Source organism: Pyrgilauda ruficollis, unplaced genomic scaffold, assembly GCF_017590135.1.
Source record: "Pyrgilauda ruficollis isolate IOZ18807 unplaced genomic scaffold, ASM1759013v1 scaffold7, whole genome shotgun sequence".
In the NCBI taxonomy this organism is placed as follows: domain Eukaryota; kingdom Metazoa; phylum Chordata; class Aves; order Passeriformes; family Passeridae; genus Pyrgilauda; species Pyrgilauda ruficollis.
This window is the reverse complement of record NW_024528821.1, coordinates 5,826,430-5,850,971: the sequence shown is the minus strand read 5'-3', so window position 1 is coordinate 5,850,971 and position 24,542 is coordinate 5,826,430. Positions and strand designations below refer to the sequence as shown.

General features: G+C 45.3%; 1 protein-coding gene across 1 annotated transcript in view; it reads right to left on the bottom strand.

The window, feature by feature from the left end:
* GPC4 (glypican 4) overlaps window positions 1-24,542 on the bottom strand; it is a 67,455-nt gene that overhangs the window by 22,419 nt on the left and 20,494 nt on the right. The window contains exons 2-3 of the mRNA XM_041485234.1: window positions 14,517-14,675; window positions 288-679 (exon numbers count right to left, since the gene is read on the bottom strand). Coding sequence (XP_041341168.1) covers window positions 288-679; window positions 14,517-14,675 — 551 coding nt within the window. The remainder of the gene's footprint in view (window positions 1-287; window positions 680-14,516; window positions 14,676-24,542) is intronic.

Genomic DNA, 24,542 nt, shown 5'->3' with positions numbered 1-24,542 from the left:
GATACGGCCATTACACAAGCAAACATGGTTATTTCCACTGCAGAAGGCATTTAATTTCCTGCTGTTGTTGCTCCCTAGACAGGAGGAAAGCATCCACCTGGGGAACTGGGCTGTGGTGTCCTCAGAACGTGACTCTACCACGCGACAGCGCAGCCTACATAGATGGAACTGGGTCCCACGCGAGCTCAACTACCACCACCACCTCTAGGTAGAGGACAACAGGGAGAGATGCTGCCCGTCATGGCTCCAAGGGACACGGGGACAAACACTCAGGGGACAGAGCTCACCGCAGACACTTTGCTGATGACGTCCCTGGCGACGGCGAGGCCCTGCGCGAAGGTGCGGGCGGCCACGAAGGCTCGCGTCACTTGCAGCTTGAGCTTCCGCGGCACGTCCCCGAAGGGCTTCAGCTGCTCCGTGTACTTGCTGACACACTCCAGGTACTCATCCGTGAAGTGGTACTGGGGGTTGACCAGCCGGAACATGCGCTCCAGCAGGCGCGCCCAGAACTCGTTGAGCATCTCCTCCAGGTTGACGTTGCCGCCCACGTAGTAGCGCTTCAGCTCCACGAAGAGGTCCTTGAAGAGCTCCGAGTTCTGCATGTACAGCCGGCCGTACGTCCGCACAAACATGTCGTTCAGAGACTTCTCTGCGTTCTCCAGGAGCTCCTTGAAGAACTCTAGGAAAGAGGGAGAGGAGAGATGGTAAACATGGGAACTGGGTGGTGTGTTCACACACTCCTACAACTGCTGCTTAACTGGAGGATTAGCACAACGAGACCATCATCAAACTGAAATGGAAAATTAAAGGTCTCCCCCTGAAATTTTCCATGTCTACACCTCAAAACCATGTCTATATCTCAAACTTTTTGATTACTCTCCATAAACCAATCCCCAAAACTCTCCATAGAATGGAAGACTTGTATGAGTGATATATCTCCCGATACAAATATGAATATCATTATTAAGTCAGCAAAAAAGAGAAAAAAAGCACAAAAGTTTCTGATGTTTCTATTTAGGCATCTTAAAAGATGTAATTTCAAAGAACACCATATTGGAAAGAAAAAAGGTGGTTTTGTGAAACAGATGTTTTGCACAAATGAGTCCTTCTTTCCAGTTCTTGACAATTCGTTTTCCAAGATTATCATAAACCAGCCTCAAAAATTGAAAATAATTACTATATTTTAAAAATAAATTTAAAAATCTACCTGCAGGTTCCATTTCCCATTCTGCAAGTTCATCTCTCAGGCCAAGGCCTGACCACTTACCCAACTGGTCCTGATCACAGAAGGAGCTTCAGATGTTTCTGCCAGTGTGAAAACCCCCATACATATACCAGAATTTGCTTAAAATCTAAGGCCTAAACACTTGGCACAAAAACAAGAGATTTTTCAAATTATGAAGGACAGATTGGGTTTGTGATCTCTGTAATTTTCTAAAAGCAAATCCCCACTTTGGTTCACTCTCTGGGAGCACTGGACAGCCCAGAGTGGCTGCTGCCATGTCTTGGCAGTGCCACATGTGTCTCCAACACTGATAACAAGTTGACCTGATGCTGATACCACTGCAGAAGCAGTTTAAAGTTTAAACATGTCCTCCAAGAACACATCACCACATCCTTGACACGTGTGTCTAAGCACAAACCACCCTACCACAAAGCCTTTGCCTTGGAGATTTGGCATAGATGAGATAAAATAAAAAATAGGGAAGGGGTCCAGCAGGCCAAAAGCATTTGGGCCATTTTGGAAAAAAACTCCCTGCTCTATGGCTTTGGGGGCAGCTAAGGAGAGCAAGGTAGGTGCCACAGGGACAAAGCCTCCCATGCCTGTTTGCTCCAGCCCCACAGGGAGCACCAGCACCCCGGGGAGCGGGCCCAGCCGGGTGAGGAAGCAAATTATTTTATGCATGCCACCAGCAATTGAGGATTCTGACCTCTGCTTTTCTGTGACTCATATTCAATAAATATTTTTTAATAAAACATGCCTCTGTGGTTTTCTAAATCCTCAAAGGAGCAATGCTTAGAGCTAGAAGTTGTTATAAGAGGGGGGGGAGAAATATTTTGGCCCAGTGTGAATTTAAACCTTGTTAAAAGACATTAAAAGTATGCTGAAGTTCAGATTTTCGTCTTCAAAGTGCTCCAGTACAAACAAAGCCTAACACAGAAAACATTTTCTGGAAAAACTGAAACATTCCATGAGTTCCTGATGAACAAAGTCATGGGGTTCAATGCCTGACACGGCTGTATATAATGCAGCCTCTTAGGAGCACAAGAGAAATGATCCAGGGAAGAGGAGATTGATTTCAAACACCCAACACGTCCTCTGTCCAATATCAGCAGGAACCTCCACTTTCGTTCCCATGACTGGCATTTCCTCTCCAGGAAGATTTTTTTCTGTTGAGTTTATACTATAGAGATTAGCTTGGTGTATATTAATTTCTAATTCACTTAATCATTTTGAAGGCTCACTTCCTTCCTTTGCTCAGACCTTTTAGTATCACCAAACAAGTTGTTTATTTAAATACTTCTGTACCAGCCACAAAACCTGCTAGATGCATCAGCAAACTCTTAAAAAATGATTAGATTTTTTAAATTATATTGATGGCAAATCTGGTAGATTTGCCATCAATATAATTTATTGATGATTTATTTACTCCAACCACCAGTCTAAAGAACCCAAAGCAATGTTTTAAGCCAAGAAAGTTATCTTAAGTAATAAATCCATATTACCAGAACCAATTTATTCTCCTGACCAAACTAATTTTATTGGTTACACTCCAAGTGATAGTTGAATAAACTGTATCCAAGCTTTAGAGCTCATCATCTCTTAGCAATTTTTCATGCGGGCTACAACCAGGTATGTTCATTAATTATCATAAATAAAATCCTGCAATCTAATTAGCAGCAAATACCTGCACACCTGCAGCCTTCCAGCCAGCAGCTTTTCCTTGCCCAAAAGGAAGGTAAATAAAGGAAATGAAAACTTCCCACCACAACCAGGCACTTCCAAAAGCCCAACACAGCACTGCTGAAGGAGGCAGCGTGCATGCACAGCACTGTTGTCTCTGGCTCAAGCTTCAACCACCATTTTCATGGACAGAAAACTCCCATTCCCAAGTGCCACTTCCCAAAGAAGCAGGGAAGGAGGGCAGAGGAGACTGTGTCTGCAGCCTGGAGTCAGCATCCACCCCTGCCAGCACATGCCTGTATCCCTGAACGAGCCAGACAGGATGCCCTGGTGACCAGTGCCTGTGGCTTGGCCACTGGCTGCCACTGCTGGCACCTCGAGGCTCCTGGGGTGGAGGTTGGATGGAGGGGGGGTGATGTCAAGCATGGCACTGGGGATGAAGGGCCACTCAACACAGCAAGCAGGGATGGACCCAGCAGTGGGATGTGCATGGCATCTTCCTCCATGCAATGCACAGCACTCTTAACCCGGTCAGCAGCAGCAATTAAATTATGTCTACAGATCCATTTTAGTGTAGCTGTTGGCACAGTGTAAGTCTGCATCCTCAGTTTCTATCTCCACATCAAGAAATCAACTTGGGCGCCACAAGGAACATTAATCTTTTCTCTGTGCAAACTACGGGCACAGATGCCTGCAAGGAAAAGAAAAAAGCCTGAAAGTCCTTTTTATGAGTTAAATGCTAATCTGACTAGTAACTTGCTATATCTAATTAGATACTAATTCTCCCCTTCACAGAAATGAGCTGATTAGCAAACACCAACATAACCCAGCATTAACCTTGCCACCACAAGAAGAAAAATGGCAGGTTCCTCTCTTACGTCTTGACTGTTTGCTGGGTAAAATAAATGACCACCTTTCATTTGTATTAGAAGTTGACTTGTTCTCAAACAAAGCAAACACACAAAGGCCTCGGTTGCTTATTTTACAGCACTGTAAAAGCACGTTTTACAGCTGTGTTGCAAGCAATCTGTACTCATTAAATTATCACTCTGACAGGCTTCCTGTGAAAAGCTGTCAAATGCAAACATTTTTCACAGACGACAAATCATACTTTGCCAGTGCTCCCTCAGACACTGCTATCTGGAGGGATGGCAGGCTCTCTCTTCCCTCCAGTTATCTTGTTTAAACTCCCTGGACAAGGGCTGGCCCCTCTTGTCGGCAAACAGGCACACGCACGGTTGGGAAGGGTTTCACAAACTGACCTGCAAGAGCAGCTCGTGGCTCCAAGGTCTCCCTGGCTCTCCTGACTAAGAGCAGAGCCTGCAGAGAGGAATGGCTTACACAGAGAGGATGAACCACAGACAAGGCTTTGGGATAACATGGCACAGCCAGCTCTGGTCCAACCTGACCGAGGAGCAAGGCCATGCTGTACTGCTTCAACACACCTCAGCCAAGTCCTGCTGATGCAAAGTCACCCTCTCACTCAAGGTGATGCTCAGGAGGAGGAGCTCCAGGCTGAGGGAACCAGCACTGTGGGATCAGAGCCACAAAACCTTTCTTAATGTCAAGAAACAATTTTAAAATTTGTCTGTATTGCAGAATGAATCCTGTGCAGCTTTGATGCTCAAAGGAAGATGACATTTCCAATGCAATTAACTTTAAGAGGCAGAAAAGGCAGTAATCTGCAGTCAGGCAATCTACAACTCTGGGCTCTGTTTATTCTTTTAACATTTTTTAATTTCAGGGTAGAATTTCAATGCCCACCACTTTGTGAAAACCTAGAGATGTCAGGAAATGGTAAGAAAGTCAGGATGTGACATATGTGCCATCTCTGCAATAAAAATCCTGGGGAAAAAAGTCTCTGCTTTTGAACAAATCATTCTTTCAAAAAGCACATTGAGAAACATAACCATAGCTACTTGGAAATTTCATTTTTTCAGATAATAAGATGTATTATCTCTCTGCAGCTTGAGGGCAGACCAGCCTTGCCAGTAACCCAGTGCAGGAGAGCACTGCTTCTCCCCAAGGTGCTTCCACATGACATCAGATTCCACTGCCAGAATAATTCAAAACAATCTTTCTTCCAAATTGCAGATACATGAGCTAATTGAAGAAACACACTCACTCCACCCACTGCAAGACAGAGTAAATCCCACCTCCAGACACATCTACTACTTTTGACTTTCAGACCCAATATATTTTTGCTCTTGGATGCATAGCTGCCACCTGAAAATATTCTTTTTTGTCTGGTTTGGTTTTTTAAAAGTAAGAAGGGATGCAGTGTTTTCCTTGTGCTAACATTTTCAGATATTTCAACAGTGGGATTTTCATGCAAGAGGGCTTTTGCTGAGGAGAGTCCAGTGCTGCAGGGCACAGTCCTACCTAAATCAAAGGCAGCCCCTGGAAATGAGATGAACACATCAAAGGTGCACATTCCCCTTCACCCACAGACAGATTTGGCACTTCTGTACACGCACTGGCAACAAAGGAAACAGCAGCAAACATTGCCTGGTTGAGCTGCCACCACCTGCCCTGTGCCAGGACCCCAGCACTGGTGTCCTCAGCCTCCCCAGCCTGCCCCAGGCAGAGTCCTCAGGGCTGAATCCAGAGCTGACCACGGCAGGAGTGCAAAGCTGTGCTTTCAACTTCTTTATCTTCAGGAGCAAAACACATTTATTTCAGGGAATTCTTTCACACAGAGAGGCACAGTGCTCCACAGCACCACACTTACTGCTCTTGTAGCCACTGCAAAGCATCAAATCATCAGTGACCCAGGGCTCAGCTCACCTAAAACCCCCACCTTTTAGAGAACAAAGGAAACCTCAACTGCAGTGCAAAAAAAGGTCAAGTCTTATCCAAGAGTTCAGCAAGGCTGCTGAGCCAATGTGCTTGCTACAGACACCCATCTGTTGCCCATGTTCAGGTGTGCTGGGGCCCTTCCAAAAGGACACCAGGGCTGCCCTTCTGCTCCCAAAAGCCACCAGACATGCTGCATTTCCCATGCACCAGGTTTCCTTAGTTAAGAGCCAAGTTTTCAATTGGCCTTATTCTGTTTGAGGTTTGCAAATCAACTACACAAACAGATCCCAGGTAGACGTGCAATTACTCAACCACCTTAAAAAACAAATAAAACCAGGTTCAAGCACGCATATGGAACATGCTGAATTTTTATGGGCACAATTAATTAGTTTCAGATAATTTGCCACCCAGCATTTTGAGCATACTCTTAATATATTGTCCAGATTATGATTAATTAAGGACCGTCTGTCTTAGCAAAACCTTTAATTTGCTTGTCTGTATAGACAATTATGCTTTCTAGCGTGCACAAGAGAACACTGCCACAAAGAGATTAATTATATTTTCTCCTTAAAAGGTTTACTCATAAAATGTCCACAACAGCAAGATGGATTCCCAGACAACGCTCCTGCCCAAGCCACAGCCCCACAGGCTGTGCCGTGGACGGGCTGGCTCCATCCCTGGGTTTTCCAGAGGTGCAAATGCAAACTCCACCCTGCAGCTGCTCCTACCATCTAAAGCAAAATCCAGTCCAGACAGATAAATGGAATTTGGGAGAAAAGAGACAAATGTTTCACAGCTCTCTTAACCTGGAGGCTGAAGCCGTCCACAGCCATGCCACCTAGTCCAAAGGGAGAAAAGTAATTATTTTTTTCTGAATGTGCTTCATTATTTTTAATATGCCTTCACTTCCTTTATTGCATATACAGCATTTGTAATTTCCACCGGGAAAAACAAATCCTAGCTTAACAACCTTTTTCCGGAAGTGTTGAGAAACCGATGAACACATAGTGTTAACACATTTATTGAATATGAACTCAGAAGGGCAGGGCAGATCCACAAGCTGTTTATCTGTCCTGTTTTCAAACATGTGTTAGCACTTATTGACATGGGAAGAACTCTTTCACAGGGCTTGAAGAAGTACAGGCTTAAATCTTGCCAGTGTCACAGCAACAGGCACAATATGTGAACACTGCAGAGCTGGGAAGAACAACATCTCCCTGAACTTCGCTTGATTAGTGAAAGTCAAGACAACATAAACAACTAGGTCACAGTCTCAGAGGTTAAAAAAAACCAAAACCACAAAAAAACCATGGTATCTAGAAGTTCTGGTTTCTGGAGCACTGTGGGGCTAGTGGAGTCCAGAAGAGCAGGGCAGAAGACAACACACAGCACTGGGTAGCACCATCAATCACACTGACACTGAGCTTGTTAGAGATTAAGGAGCAATGAAGGAGGAGGACAATGTGGAGATTGCTGTCTGTGATCCAAGAAACAAACAGCAGCACATTGCATCCTGCTGTATGTACCAGTCATCCCACAAACTAGGAAAACAGTGAGAAATGCCCTTGGTCCCTTCTTAGTCCATCCTGCTCTGCCACATCCATGCAGCAGGATGAGCCCAGAATTCGTAGCCTCCTCATTCCTGGTTTCAGGGACTGTCACTGCTCACACATCCCATTTTTGGTCAGCTATGCTGAGTTTTCTCCCCCTGCTTCCATGTTGCCTCCTCCTCAAGCAGCAGGTCCATCGTTCCCAGCACTTCCATCCCCCTCCTTGCAACAACTCTTCCACAATGTACCTCCCTGGAGCTGTTTCTTCTTCCTCCATTATTTGCTCCTCCCTCTACTCCACCCATGCCTAATTTTCACTGCACCCATTCCTCAATCTCTTCAGCCACCCTGTGATTCTCAGGGGTTTCAGCCTTTGCCCCACATCCATCTGGTACCAATACACCAAGATCCCAGCCCAAACTTCACCTGCTAGTGAGCTCCTTCAGGCTGCCTCCCACACCCTCCCAATGCAAAGGAACTTTCTGGGACACTCACTAAGGTATTTCACAGGTACATGCTTTCCCAAGCCTCTCTTCCTACTGCTGTCAGAGTGTGAGGAGGGCCTGCACTACTGAACAATGGGGATGTCTTTCCTGCTCCCATTACCTCAGTTACCCTCATCTCATTACACTTGCACAGAGAGCTCTTCCAGCTGGGGCTGCCTCTTATTTGTTCAGCCAGCATGTGAGTGGCTGGACACTAAGACATTACAGTACATTAAACACTAATAAAATAGCTCCAGCCCTGCACCAGTGGGTTATCACACCCCCAAGCCAAACCACCACCAAAATGGGCATCCAGGGCAGCAGCTACCAGGAGTATGCACATAGGCTTGGTGGTTCCTTTGTGCAAGAAGGAGGAAGAGAGAGTTAATTTTAAACAGACAAACAATAGTTCATTGACTGGTTGACATCAATTAGTAACCAGAGAGCACCAGGCACGTTTCCTGTAGCCATGTACAAAGCCTGCTGCCTGCATCTTTGCTTTTGGGAAAAAAAGCCAGAAGGATAAGAGCAGTTTACCTGTGACCTTAAGAGCAGAACTGCTTTGACCTGAGATCACATAAGAGTGTTTCATCCCCCCAAGCCCATATACTAACTGCTTTTTCCCCTTGCTGAAGTCTTTGCTTAGTTACAAGATCTAGTATCTTTTTTTTCCCCCCTCTCCTAATCAACAGGGCAGGAACCCCCTTCACCTCACCCTATGAGACTTCCTATTTCTGTGGTAACTTGAACTTGACCTTAGGATCTTTCCAAGCCTGCCAAAAGAGAGGTCTGGTTCTCACCACTGTCAGACAAGCACAACCCTTCTCAATGAACAAAACTGAAAATCATGGTGGTGTATGTACCTCCTTAAAAACCTCTAGATGGAGAGGAGCCAGTTGAACAAAAACAAAGAATAAACAAACTTCCAAGGCACAGACAGCAGACAATTTGTTTCATTGCTGTTGCACTGAGTGGGAAAGCACAAACAAAAAGCCCACAAGTGGGATTTTCTAAAGGAAGTGTGTTGGTGGTTGCTCCCTCCAGCTTCTCCTCAATGACTCCCTCCCTATCCTTGGGAAGCAACAACCTCAAACCAAGTCCAAAGGATTGCCTCCCCACAACAGCTTCTTTGAGGTCAATTTTCCCAACATTTTCTGCCCTGGCTGGCATGAGGTTTGGTGCCATTCATTTGTGGGGAGGGCAGAACAAGGCTGCACCTTCACCTCACTGTGAGTGGGTGCAAAGACCAAACCACACTATTGTTTGTGCCTTAACGATGCCATGGTCATCAGTGCACTCACCTGAAGGTGGGTGGCAAGGGGAGAGCTCTTCCCACCACACAGGTTTGTTCAGAAGCTCGAACTCCATGCAGCTCTGGCACAGCAGAGGTCCACCACTCAGTGCTCCAGCTGTGCCAAGACACCTGGAGCTGCCTCCTGCAGCTATGAATGTGCTGGCAGCCAGCACTGACCCCATGGTTCTGGGTGCCACAGACATGGGGGGACCCTGCCAAAGGAGCAGGATGAGGGCCCAGGTCTCTGCTCCCACTGGCAGTTTCCAATAAAAGAGTTAATGTGAGATGAAGGTCCCCAAAGGGCAGTTATTTTGGTAAGGCAGAGCACCCCGATGGGCTGCCAAATTCTAACTATAGGAGCAGCAGGCTGGGCACCTGTGGGGCTCATCTTTCACTGTTTGCCTCCACACTGCCTGAAGCAGCAGAAGGGAGACCACCAAAAGCTTTCTCTTGTCCCCTCTGTGTCCTTCCCAGTTATTAATACATCCCAACTATGTATCCCACTGCACCAGCACACCTCCCTGAGAACTCGTACCTGGAGATAGCAGCAGGAAGCAAAGGTTATCTGAACAACAAAACCTAATTTCTGAAATTAATTACAGGCTTATTCCTTTGGTTTCAGCAGAGCTTGGAAGCTATTTGGCCAGTGTTCTTCTGACCAGTCTCTTGGATTCAGCCACATGCCAGTTCATTCTTCAGTGAAGAAATTCATGTACCCAGGAGTAACATAGGGCTCACACTTTGGTCAAGGGCACCCTGGGATGCTTCAAAGATACTCATCATGATCACACTTTGTGCCTGTAACTACCCTGCCCAATACAAACATGGAGCCCCCAAACAGGAATCCCTCTCCAGCCCCTCTGCCCGCTCCTTGCACAGCAGAAGGTTGTGTGTACCATGAACTTGGGGACCCCTGGCCAGCTCTTTCTTCTTGGATTTGGTTTCTTTCCACTTACTGTCCCCAAAGGGTTTCCTTTTACACTTCTGTATTTATTTTATCTTAAATGCTAATGGAAAATCCAGAGAGATTGGATCAGAAATGGAACTCCTGGCATTTAATTGCTTCCCAGATGCTGGCGTGGGCTGCACCATTTGATACAACTCCTTCTGTCATCTGGGCATTGGGAACACCAAACCTACTGCCAGCCCAGTCCAGAGACAGACCCCTCACACACTTCCCTCCTGCACAATGAGGGCTGCAGAAGTTTGCTGCCTTGCCTAAGCCTGGAATGCACAAAAGAAAGGGACATAACTTGGTTTAAGTGCAACAAGTGAAGTGCTTGTGAAATACAGGGGCAGGAGAAACAAGGAGCTTGGGGGACTCAGCAGCCCCTCTATTTTTTCCCCCCAGAAAAGGGCTTAGCACAACAGTTACATCTTCCAAGAGATTCAGGATGTGTCTTTAAAAAGTGAAAAGTAAGAACATCTTATCTAGGAAGCAACGGAACAGCGGAAACACTGCAGAAGAGTTATGGGCTATGTCCTGTCCTGGCTCCAATTCCTCAAAACAGCTGAGCAGTTTCCCCAAAGCACTGTTGGCTAGCACAGACCCTGGTGTGGAAAACTTCAGCCTCACAGGGCAGAAGAGGTGAAAGTTCAAATTTAATACATGGAACTGAGCATTTATGCAGACTTAATGTCACTATTAATTCTAATAATGTTATTAATCCCCAAGAGAGTGAAGGGGAGGGCACTAAGTTGTGAAGATAAGACAAGGCACAAGAGATTTCATTTAAAAAAAGGGAAGGGTATTTAAATCCCTGACTGCTATAGCCTCTTCTATGGCATGAGATGTCACCACAGTCAATTCCAGCTTTCCCATGAATGTCATTGTCACAGAAGGAGACACTTACATGGCCACAAAATTTTACCCACTCTTTTAATTTCTCAGTGAAGCCCATAAACATATCTGAGATTATTAACCAGCAAATTTTCACCTCTAAAATAATTTAGCAATGGTGAATCCAACAACTCACAAAGTATTTTTTTATTTTAACAAAAAAGCATTTCCCTTGCTGCTGAAAATACACCTCTTACTGCAACGCTGGCATCAGGCTAGTGGTTTAAATTACAACAGGGGAGACCTCCAGGGGCACACATACCTGTACTGTAAGCAAATATTTAGACAGGATATGTAAGATATGGGACTCCTGAGCTCCACAAGTTCTCCCAGTGCCTGCAAACCAAATATGCACAGGAGGATCTGATGCTGTTACATTATGCACTGGGAGCTGAAATGACTCCTGGACAGCCCTTTGGGGATGGATAATCAGCAGATTGTTCTATGCTCCTGATTAAAGAGGAGATAATCCATTTCTGTGCAGCTTTGGTGTCAGATCAGAGCAATTCTGGCAACAGTTCCAACAGCACACAGCACTCCAGCAACAGCTGATGCAAACACTCCAGAAGCCACAGGGCATCCCAGCCTCCATCCAAAGGATGTGCCGCCACTTGGACTGTCCTTCTGAGCAGCAACTGCTGCAAAGGTCAAGCACATAACGGAGGCAGGACAGGTTTGCCTTTCCTCCCAGACCTGAATGTCAAGACTGGGAGATTAGCAGCCATAGAATCCACAACAAAGATTTCCAAAGGGCTGGAGGACAGGGTTTGCTGTTTGGGCTGCACCCTGGAGTGGCCGATCGCAGCCCGGGGATGTGTCACCCCTCAAGAGAAGTGTCCACTCCATCTGAAGTGAATCTGGTCACTGGAATAACTCATCCTGCCTACTCAGTCACTCTGCACAGCTGTAGCACAGAGGATTTCATGTCAAACTGAGGAAGCTCATTTTTGCCAGTTTTATTTCCATTTGAATGGATTTAGCTACAAGTGATAAAAATGTCAAACTGAGGAAGGTGTACAGCTCATTTTTGCCAGTTTTATTTCCATTTGAATGGATTTAGCTACAAGTGATAAAGAAGGCCTGAAGAGCTGCAAACAGTAAAATCAGAGCTTGGGTCCATGCAGAAGAGCAGCTCTGGAAGGGATTGTGTCCTTTTCCAGTCTCATCCCTAAGGATCAGGACAAACATATGGATCTCGATTGCCTCTCCTTCCTGTAGTTTGGGTACATTAGATCAAAAAGTGTGGGATAAATCACGCTGGGCAAGAAGAACTCAAATGTGCAGGACACAACTGACCACAGCTGATCTGATGACCAAGCACCAAGACCAAAGGAAGGAAATGCCATCCCACAAGCAGCTAAACATTCAACAGCAGGCTCTTAAACAAACAAAACATAGCAGTCTAGGGCATGGAACTCCAACATTTTTATAGAAGAGCCTGAGGACCTCAGTGAGGAGACTCCTCAACCTGCTCCAGCAACCAGGAGGAAGGAAGGTGTGCCTTCAGCCTCCAGGTGACAGGGCTGGAGGGAGAGAGGCAGTCATGATTAAAAGCCTCCCAAGAGGTAAATGACGGAGGGTGGTAATCAGCTCATCTCTACTTCCACCCCAGGTAAGATTAAAAAAATCCCTAAATCAGCTTTGTCTGCAGCAAATGAAGATTTAGTTCTGATATTAGCACTCAAAGACAGAGTCATTAGGCTTTGGGACAGGCTGAGGAGGTTGCCAATTCTCCTTCATTAGTTTCAGTTGAGGTAGAGACACACCCTTGAGGGACAGGCCAGGCACACTAAATCCAGCTTTCAGGAACAGCTGAACAACACCATCCCCTTCCAGACTTGCCAGTCAAGGACTTCCCAGGCTAAAGTGAGAGTGAGACCAGCACAGAATATACTCTGAGAGGCTGACAGGAGAACCACAGAGCACAGGCAGAATAGCCTGTGCAGGCTTCCTTCCAAAGCTCAGCTATTTTGAAGCCCTATGCTTTGACAGGCATCCATTTCAGCTTGGCTTAATGTCCCCTGTTCTCACACAGCCCTGCAGCCATCCCTCCCCCCATAAAGGGGCAGATGCACCTCTCAGGATGTCATGGATGCTAATGCAGCGACCCGTGCATGCTCTTTGTTTCCAATGCAGCATTTCAAACAGCCTCCTTGTTCATTTAAGGTGAAGCAGATGCTGCTCCTCTGGTCTCTTTGAACGGGCTTATCTACGGGCTGGATTTCATTAAGTGTCTTGTTCTGCATTTAATAAGCTTGCAAGTCTAGACACTTTGGTTCTCCCTCTATCACCCCTTTGGTGTACCAGCAGGTAGAGACAACAGAGGTTAAGAGGGAAATATTTAGCCAGCAGATTTAGATGCTATCAAGATGATTGCATAATTCTACTTTGACTCACTGCAATTTCATACCCAGGGATTTTTTTCTCTCACCCTAGTGCCAATCCCTTTTGAAAGTAAGAGGCTGCTACCTGCTGTAGTAGTGCAGAGGAAGTTGCTGGGAGGTTCAAGGCATAAACTCTGGGATATTCATAAAAAACTCACATTGAACCACTGACCAAACAAGGGAACAAATGTCCAGGAGCTGCATGAGGGAACTGTCCTTTACCACAGAGTGTGCTGGTGATGTACAAGCAGAACTGTGTGAGCAACCCAGTCCATTTGACTTGTCAAATACTTCCATATGCAGCTGGCTGTCACCTCCCTCCCCCAGCCAACAAGGGCAACCCAAGCAGCAGCTGACACCTTGCTCCTCCTCCCCAGATACCCAGGCAACAGGGGGCTGTTGTGTAGGAGGGGGCTCCTTTGTAGGAGCACTGAAACACCTACAAAGCCCTACAGGAACCAACCAAGAAGCAAACCAAGAAATGCCCTGGGACCTCAGCCAGGTGCTGTGCCCAGTGTCCAGGCATAGACTTCAGCTGTTTGCAGAGATGCTCTCAAAGGAAAGCACCTGGCTACAAGGTGGGCAGTGCTGGCTGTGTGCCAGCTAATTCCAAAGGGAGCTTCTTCCTGCAGCTCCCACGAGCCAGGCATGCCCTGTGGAGAGCCAGTCTGACAGGACACATGTGGACCCAAGGGCAATACCAAGACCAGTCATTTGCTTATCTGTCAGCAGTTAGCATCACTCCAGCGATGGGAACTCAGCCGAGACTTGTTCATTATGGTTCCGACCCCGCATCACACTTGAACCCTCGGCCTCCACACAAAACCACTGTGTTTATCTGCTGCTCTGCTTAGCCCCAAAGGCTAAAAGTGAGATGGATACAAATCCTGTGGGCTCACAATGTGCTGGGAAAGAGCAGCATTGTTGTGGATCGGGGCTGCGAGACGTGCACGTTACAATTATGTGCGCTGCGGGGATGTACCAATAAAACCAACTGCAATCTTACATTAGAGCAAAATGGCTTTTCAAAAGATTAATCAGAAAGAAAGATCTCTCTCTTTGGGAAACAAGCAGCCATAATCAGCAAATACTTCTCTCTCACAGGATTGCAAAACAAGGCATGCTCTGCCCTCTGAGCCGAGTCATGAACTTTCCCAGCAAAGGGGGAGACAGAGCAGAAAAACTGCACAGAAACAACAGGATGGGGATTTTTCACATTTTTATCCCAAGGAGAGCAAGTTCAAGGTCTCTGCACTTACCATCAAACTTCTTGTATCGGGAACTAAACATGTTTTGTAGGTGATTGCTAAGCTCTACGACAGCGTTTCTGAAGTCGTGTTTACTCTGCTGACTGTACTTCTCCTCCATTTCTTGAGAGCAGCATGTGTAGCCTTGCGAGCAGACTTTCAAGTGGTCACCTGAAAAGCAGAGAAGAAAATATCCCAAGTTAAAAGGACTGTCTATGCCAGAGAAAAGAGGCCTCATGAGGCAGGGTGTGTGAAGATTTGCAGCACTGGGCCAAGCACATCAAAACCTGATTACTAAGAGAAACTTTACAACAACACTTGTAAAAACCTTGTCTTTCTACAAGAACACAAAAAAGTGTCTTTTTACTTATTCAGTTAATAAACAGAATAAACAAGTACTCATTCTGTACAATATAATTTGAAGAACCAGAAAATTGACCTGTATATAGATATATTGTATATGGTAACTTGCATGAAGTTTTTGCTGAGTATTTTAAATACTTCCACAGTTCATTCAGTTAATACACAACATCAGTGGCAATGGCCCTTTTTGTCCAGATAAGTGCTTTTTTCTTCACCCCTCCCCAGTCCAATTATCAGAGGAGAAGTAGTCTGTCTCAGAAGCACGGATGTCACTGACACTAAATTATACTTGCTTTATGCAATGGCTCATGAAACCGCTTCATATTTCCTAGCTCCTAATTCTGCAGTTTTCTGTCATCATCCTGGAGGAAATAGGGGGTTTGTTTTTGGAGACTTCAAACAGATATTTTTTCCTTAAGATAATTCTTTCCTAAGAGTCATCTGGTCATCACTCATCTGGCTGACTTGGTCAGAGGGATCATCACCAAGTGTTTCAGTATCTGCGACAGCTCCATTTCAAAATCTCTCAGACAATCTGGACATAGGATCTGGACCCATGTAATCTTTCTGCTTTTCAATGCCTTGCAGCAGTGTGGGATGAAGCTGTCCTCTTCCAGCACCACCCGTAAAATCCCACTGTCAAGTTTTGGGGGCCAAGATAAACCCTTGGCACAGCAGTCCTCAGCTCCAGCCCTCTGACAGGCCTCACAACGCAGCACCAACACAAAGCAGGTGGGCTGATGCCTAAGTGGTTCAAATTTGGGCAAACTGTGCAAATCTTTGTCAACACAGAAGATACGATCAAAACAAGCAGTCAGGATGAGAAGCTCATGTTTCCAAGTAAGATGGTATTTTAAAAGACACAGCCAACATGTAAGCTGCTGCCTTCTCTCCTATTTCACACCCTGCTGCCAGACCTTATCCTTCATTCTGAGGAAACAGATGGAGAAGGGAAAGCTCTTCCCTGCCTGCTCCCACCCTGGAAGTCACCAAGGACCTCCAACCACCGTGGGGGTTCAGAGACTCACTGTCAGAGCTGCAAAGGACTTGTCAGCCCCCATGCAGAAAATAACATCTTCCTGACAGGCAGTGCACCACACGTTTAAGGAAGAGCCATCCATCCTACCTGCTAGAATATCAAAACTGGGTTTAGAGAAACAAAAGCAGGTTTTGGGCAGTTCAAAGCCTGCCCATGGTTAACACAACAGGTTGATACTCTCCCTGCCTTGTGCAAGATTTCTCAATAATGCCTTTTGCCCAGGTAGTGAACCTTTGTATCACTGTGCATGACTTCCTAGCCCAGAAAGGTTAGTGTCTCCTTCCTTACAGATACTTCAGGGCCATCTTAAAAAAACTACACAAATATTTTTATATCTCCCTCTATATATATTTCCTAAGAACCTCTCCTCCTAAAATCTATTTCCCTGTTGTGCTACAGGGTTTGTTTGTTTTCTGTGGCATTACAGAGAGACCTTGACCAGCAGATAATTCTGACACAGCTAATTTATTGCACAAGACCATCCACTGCTCTTCAATTACGGAAAGCTCAAAGTCTGCTACGGGAAGCAGCACTGCTTAAGCAAAGCTTTTGGAAAACACAGAAAAATGTCACTGACTCCTTACAGATATATCCTTTTTTCCCCAGACTAATTCTTTCTGTCTCAGAGGAGTACCTCCAGCAGCAAATACACAGCTCCAAGAGAGGCAGCTCCAGGCAGCTTCATAAGTAATTTAAAAAACAGGAAGGGGTACACCCAGATTTTCAGATCCTGCCCACTAAATCCATTCTAGAACACGCCTGGGCCCTCCTCTCTGAGCCCACCTCACCAGCAAGCATCAAAATAAGAAACTGCTCAAGCATCACTGCTTTATTGCACCTTGAATCTCTGCTCCAGTTCCAATACAGGACTAAGCACTCTGACACAACACAAACCATGAATAGCAGCAAAGCTAATTCAGACCTACTGATAGCAGGATTTCTTTTCCTAGTCACACTTCACAGACGCTTCTGAAGTTGCCCACAGATGCCCTGTGATCTCTCATACCGTGGTTTTAACAACTTCTCCAATTTATTTATTATAAAAAAGGCCCAGTATTTCACAAATACCGGTATCTGTTTCAAATCTATCAACATTATTGAACTACAGTTACCATCCAACCTGATGTTACAAAGCAAAATCATTTCCTCTAATCCCCTTTGTCCCAGATTTGACAGTGCCTCCCCAGGACACACGTGCAAAGCCAAGCAAGAGCACTACTGACAGTAAATCAAGCTTGCACAGATCCCATTTGGTTGATCATTAAGAAATAATGCTCCAAAATGTAACTCAGACATTCAAAAATGAATGACCAAGCAATCTAATTATGGAAGATATTTCTCAGTCATGTCAGCACTATGTGGTCTTGGCTCATGATCAAGAATTAGCTCTGTCTGGAGCTGAAGAGCTCTGGCTACTCAGTGCTAATCATAGGAAGATGCACTCTGCCACTCAGCATTTAAAAAACAGAAAGTTTAGGTCTGTGGGCTGCTTTTCTTCAGTTTTCTTATGTGGGAGATGCCACTGGAAAGTCACTGGAAGACACTGGGGGCCCCAGCTTTCCCACACAGAGGTTTGTCCTTAGCACAACCACATCCCTAAGAATACATCCAAACAACACTGGCACGGTGTGAGAGAAATCTCATGTCTGGCCTTTTAAATCTGCTAGCAGAGCTGATCCATCCAGGATCCATCCAAGGGACTCATCCCACTCAGACAGACCCTGATGCAAAACATCATCAAACAGCTTTCAAACACCACGGTGCTACAAGCAGGGGAATGGAAGGGATGAAGGCTGCAGAGCTCCATGTGAGCACAGAGCAGTTATGAACACACAAACACCGACCTGGAGCCAAGATCAAAGCCAACACCCTTTGTCAAACTGGCAGTGAACTCCTCTAAGGAAAACGAGTGAAAAATATGTGTATTTAGGCATACTTAGCAGAGATCTAATGTTTATGTGTATTACGTAGAGAACGCTCATGGTGTGCACTCACTGTCAAGGACACATTAGGCAATAATTATTTCCCAAGTTAAAACTCATTAAATAATGCCCATACAAGGCAACTCTTCATCTACTGTTGAGTGTGAAAACCTCATCAGCTTTTGTAATTTATCACCATTTGAGCATAGCAAAAACATAACTCTGCCACAACCTCCTTTCAAGTTAGACTTTTTATTGAATTGTTTGGCAGGGTGTGCAATCATCACATCAGGGGCTGCATGGCAAAAAATGAGTGCAAGTAGCAGAGACTGACTCCAAATATCTACTGCATATGCACACCATCACCACAGCTTGACATGGATTTGCAGCAGATCTTTCTCATGGCCTGTTGCAGCAATACTTTTCCTTATTTCATGATACATATGAGTACAGAGAGAGAAATGAGGGAAGATACTTGCTCCTTGGCTGGTTAACAGCACACCTCTGGGGAATGAAGGTGGTTGTTTAAAGACAAATGTGATGGTACATGATGTTACCATCTGTACATCCAAGAAAATGTGCTCAGAAAGGTAATCCTGCAAACTTATGATTTAAGCTATTACAGAAACACTGCATTTAGCAGACTCCAGACACAAAGAGTTTCTTCTAAATCAAGTAATTATTTTGCAATGTGTTGAAAAACAAGTTTTCATCAAATGAGTAAGTGAGCAGTGCAAACTAAAGGGCTACATGATACTGAAAAGCAGTTCTCTTTATCAAACAATTTTCCAAGACCTTTTCAAAATGCTGTTTCTGGATGTCTAGCATTCCTTCTCAGCCTGCTTCTCCTCACCTCAACCAAGTTCATACTTCAAGGACAACTAACTGCAAAACTAGCTAAAGCTTCAAGAGCAGTTTACTGGGAGGCAAGGAGTGGATATTTCTTTAAAAGGCTCCCCACACAGCCCAGCCCCTCACTGGAGCTCAGCAAACAAGCCAGAAGTGGTTTATGGTCTGAGACGTTACTGCTGGACTTTGCTCCCATGTGAGAAATCAGGCTAGGGTAAGGTTGGGTGGTGGAGGAACAGGAGGCAAACACTGCTGAGGACCTGAGAGCAGGGCCAGCATTCCAGCCTTGTGCTCTGCCCCTCCCCTCTAGCACACATGGACCTGTGTCATCTTTATAGAGTTTTATGACTTCCTCTGAACCAGCTACCAAAGGAATCCCGGACTGTAATGCTGGACCCTAATCCAATTTCACACTAGACTTGCCTTCTAATTATCACAGAATATTAGGCTTCCACCCATCATATATAATTGACATGCTACTGAGGCTTTACAAAACCCCCAACAAAGATGACAAGAAACACTAGCATCACCCCTGAGCACAGCTCCACTGCTCCAGCCCTGCATTAGGAAGGGCCAAGAAGAAGAAAGAAAAGCATGAGCTTGTGATTGACTCCGGCAGAGTCATCGAGACAGACACAGCTACTGAACTGTCCACTCAATCCAATCACCTTTGATTTACCCAAAATACCAAAAATGCCCAGCTTTCCTGGCTACAAAACGATCTGGGGACACTCAGCACCTTTGGGAAATGGACCATGAACTCCTGTCCATCTTCACCGGCGCTGCCGCAATCCCAACAGGATGCTGGCACAGCCGCAGCATAATCACTGCTCACACTGCTGCTGTTAGATACCTGCTGATGAAGAGCACTACCAAAATGCACAGTCTTGGCATTTCAATATTTCCAGGTGAAATTACACTAAGCTGTGTGTTTCTCCTTGGTGTGGAGCCTGGGCTCACTTTTGCTCCGTCCCTGAGTGGGACTCCAGGGATCAGTGGGTGCTGTGGTGCGGGTGGCTGGTGGCATGCAGGGCACCAGGAGGAAGGAGATAAGGAGTTGGGGCTCTGCTGATCTGAAGAGAGCCGTGCCATTGGCAGCTGACAAGAACTCACATAGCTTCTGCTATCAAAGCAAGGGAAGTAAAAGCAGTCTCCTGTCCATGCCACTTTAGACTTTTGGGTGGCCCTGGCTGGTCCTGGCTCTTTGCTGAGCTCCTGCATCCAGCTTATTCTTCTCCCTGCCCAAAACTACCCAAGGCAGGGTGAAGGAGTGTGTCCTTACAAGTGGAAAACATCCCTCTGCTGCTTCCCAGATATTTGTCTATTTATTCATACACTGCCCTTTAATATAGTTGTTTGCAGTTGGTCTTGTGTTTTTGTTTGGGTTTGTTTGTTTCTTGTTTTCTTTTTTCCCCTTCTCTTCTGCGTAAAGTTGATCTCAGAATTGCAGCAGGTTCTGCAGTGCCTATTTTTGGATCCTGCAATAGGGAATTAATCTCTGGAAGTTAATTAACATGTCTCTTGTGTTCCAATTTATAGATTATATTATTGTTTGTATAAAGCCTGGGATATTTTTTCAAATTTTATTTTAAGTCGAAAACAGGAAATTGTGGCTGAATTCCACGAGCTTTGTTTCTTATTTGAGGAATTAAAAACATCTTTAGCTTTTGGGGTTTTTTAAAAAAAATTTTGCTTGGGTCACAGCTGCCAGTTTGCATGCCTTTAGTGCTCTTACTGCTGTGGAACTCATGGAAATGGTAGCTCTGCTTTGTGTCCTGTTTTTGCTGCTTGTGCAAGCAGGAAAGCTTCACTTCTGTTGAGCCCCTGCATAGCTGATAATATTGGAAAGGGGGGATGGATGTTCAGGGGGTTTGGCCACACAGCCACAGTTCCAGTGCCTTGGGACAGTGCTGCTTGCATTGAAATGTGCCAGTGCCACCAGTTGGGAGAACAGTGGCTTCCCATCGTGGTGCAGCTCTTGGCTGAGGAGATCTGTCTTACCAAGTGCCTCCACAAAACCTTACATCCTTCTGAGGATGTCTTACATCCTTCTGAGTTGCCTTTGTAATTTTTAGGGGTATTTTTCCACATAAAGGATGATCCTCAGAATCACAAGGGTCATCCACTGCCAGATCTGGGACTTGCCAGTGGATGACCACCAGTCTGCTGGCACAAATAGGTGAGCCTGGGTGCATCTCACAGGAGTCTACTGTGTGGCTCTGAAATGTGTTTTTGTGCATTGACACTGGAATCAGCTGTGTTTGAAAAGGAAAAAAAGTACTGGAAAAGTGGTTGGCAGTGGCATATTCCTGCTTTTTCCCGCCTGTCCATGTGTGGAGCCACCCAGCACTGGTCTGAGCATCCCTGGAGGTGCCTGGGGCATGCAGAGGGAGAGGGGCCAAAAACAGAGGGAGAAAATGTTTAGAAGGAAAAATATTCCAATTTAAATGACAGTGGTTGTGATGGGATCAGTTTTGGTAAGAGGCTGCTTTTTTTTTTTTTTTTTTTTTTTTTCAAACAGCCAACAGCTTTAGGGGAAAAATAAATACAAGCAAGCAGGGTTTTTGGCTTTGTTTAGCCTTCTTAGTAGGAAATTTGAGGAAAAAAAATAAGAGAAGTCTCACAACGAAAGTGACTGTCTCCCAGCCAGATCTCTTCTATTTGCTGTTCCTTGTGCCTGAGGCTTCAGTAATTCTGTGTATTTGCTGTTCCAAATGGATTCTCTTCTGTGCCACCCCTTTTGCCCCCTTTATTTGCATGAAATTATACTTGGTGAGGGTTTTTTTGATTACCCCAGTAAAATCTGCTGACCAGTCTGTTGAATTTTGAAGTTTGCTGGCTGTATGCAACTTCTTTTTCCTGTGACTTTTACCCTTAGGTAAAGGTAAGAGTTACTGACTGCAGGTATTGGGCTTTTTACATGTTCTTTGGTAGCTGGTAGAGGGGCTCAGTCATCCTGGAGGTGGGTTGATCTATTATCTGTATCCAACCTCCTCACCAGAGAAGTGAGAAAAAAAGAACAATAATTTTCAGCATACCTTGTCCCTCGTATAACACCACTCACTCAGTGTGTGTAGGCAGACATGTTATGAGAAAACTATTTCATGCCTAAAGAATTTAGTGATAATAAAGAGAATTTGCATTTCCTAAGTTCTCACTCAGAGATACCATGGAGGGTTTTTTGGTTTTGTTTTTTTAATTAACTAACAACTCTTGGTTTTCATTGAAGGTTTCTGTCTTAGCTAGAGCCAGGGAGAATCCTCTAGTTAGCCAGAGTTATTTCCTTTTCAGATTTGCTTAAATAATAAGCTTAATTATGTAATATTTTAATATTCTTTTTTCCCCCTCGCCTTATTTGTATATTCAGGTCTTTGTGTGGTTTCTCTCTCTTTTGATGTTTGCAGAAATGTATTATCTTCATCTGTCTGGTTAGTGTTTGGTATGCCACTAATTGACTCAATATCCTGTTTGTTGGAATGAAAGCAGGCTCTATCATGGCATATTTTTCCAGGGTGTAAAACCTTGCAGTATTCGGGCCACCCTGTCGGTAGGAAATTGTTGGCTGTGCTGTGGAAATGAAGCAGTGATGGTATTTTTCCTCAGGTGAGCTGGGTTTTAGCTTCTAATGAACTCTTTAAACCTCACTGAAGGCAAGATTCTGCACCCTCCTTGCTAAGACATCACCTGCCAAGGGCAGAGCCCCAGCCCAGATGTGCTGTAGAGAGTTTTTGGGTTTGGCCCTTGGGGTCTTCCACCCGAACCTCTCCCATTGCCCCAGCCTCAATTTGAGAGCTGGGCAGGAGGGGATCTCATTTGACCAATGATGCTTCTCTGGACTGCTGTGGAGAGCAGAGACAGATCTTTGTCTTTTGTTTGGGGCTGAAGAGCTGGGTTAGGAGTGTGGGAATAGCTCTCCTGGTCTATCCCTGCCCAGGAGGGATGTTCCCAAATCACTCTGGTTGACCTCAGAAGACAGCATTTACCCAGACTTGGTCCTTCAGGGACTGCCTCTGTCATCAGGTCCAGGATGAGCTTTGCAGTGGTTATTTGGACCTGGGTGGGTGGATGCAAGAGCCCTCTTTGTGTCCTAAGTTGCTCTTTCCAGTAGAAAATTAAGTTTCTTAATGTGCATTTGGCTTAATGTACACACATGGATATAAATCTCTCTTGTTCTCTGCACTCCCTGACCCTCTTGGCAGTAAATTTGGGAACCCAAAGCTGTCAACAAAGCAAAATGGAAAAATAGAAGCCAGACAGACCTGGGTTGTATACGATATTTTAAGTAACTGTAGGTATGCACTATGGAAATAATTAGGATTATTTGTTGTGTTGAAGGGAGGTATGTCACTGAGGTATTGTGTGCACTGCCATTCCCGTGCCTGCAAGATGGATTAGCAGCTGAGTTAACAGATGCAGTAAAGCTCAACTGAAAATAGTTCACTGTTGTTAAGCGTAGGTGAAAGGGCTTTGGTTTGGGTATCAAAGAGTGTATTTTGACGCTTGACAAGTTTGCAAAAAAAAAAAAAAAATCATTTCGCTATTATAAGCTTTCTCTGTGAGTCTGGGGAATTTTTTTGTGCCATTAGAGTAATCAGCAAAAAACTAAAATGCACATTGATTAATAACCTAAGTGAAAGTGCCGGGGAAACAAGTGGCTTTAACATTAATAAGGCAAATAAACCATTTATACAAAACTGTTGCTAATTGGGTGGGATGTTAAATATGCTGAATGCTGGCACATGGTGCTAAACTGTGGTACTTCCATAACCCTACCAGTCAGCTTTGGGAGCTGACTACATGGTGAAGACATCTCCTTGCTTAAAAAATCCTGTGTGGTTGGAAAAAAAAAGTTCAGGTGGGGATGAGAATCCATGATGTTCGAATCCAGGACCAAGACCTTCTGTGACTCTGAAAGGGCTGGAGCCCCATGCCTGGATGGAGAGTGGTGCTGGCAGTTGACCTTCATGGTGAGGATCTGAGTTAGGGAATATGGGCTGTGCTCACTCTTCTGGTGATTTTTAGGTGTGAGGTCCCAGCAGAGTTACTAATGTTTTGAGGAGGGAAGAAAGGAAAGCTGACTCTGGTTGCATGAGCCTTCAGAATGGGAATGGGAAATAATTCACACTGGAAAATGGGGTATGTTATTTTGTGCCTGGTGATAGATGTAGGGAGGCTGCTGCACAGAATGCTTCTCCTGGAAGTGTGTAGTTGAAGAGAGGGCTTGGGATGGTTCTAACACCATGCACTCAGGAGCTCTGGGGGAAGTACAGCCCCAGATGTGCCAGCCTGGTTTGCCCTGCTCTGATCAGAGGGTGCCAGCAGCTCTGCAGCATTTGCAGGATGTGAGCACAGGACTCTAACTCTGCTGCCCTTCGTGGATGTGTCACCACTGTTAGCAGGACCTCAATGCTGTTTTACATCCCTTCCTTCCTGGCACGCGACCATCTCCACAGGAGTATTCTCCCCAGTAAAATAAACACAAGGCTGACAGCAGCACAGCTTTAAAGCAAGCGGAGAACACTGCCCACCAAGTGAAAAAGGAGAGCTCTGATAAGAGGCATCAACTAAAAATTCCAGTTTGCTGCTTCTGCCAGAAAGAAAGCATATCTTGAAGCAGCGTGTGTGTGTGTGTGACAGCCAAGGAAGAGGTGGCAGGGCTGCTTTGAGGGTGGCAGTGTACCCCAGAGACAGGTATTTTTTCCTCTCTTTGGAGGGAAAACTGATCTTCTCCACTTGCAAGAGTATTGCCTGCTTGGGGCTTTTGGAGTCAGGACTTAGGACTTGTGGTAACTGGAAGTATAAACAAAAAGATGACAAGCTTTAAGGGTTCAGGTGTGGCAAAGTCCAGCTGTAATCTAACAGTTG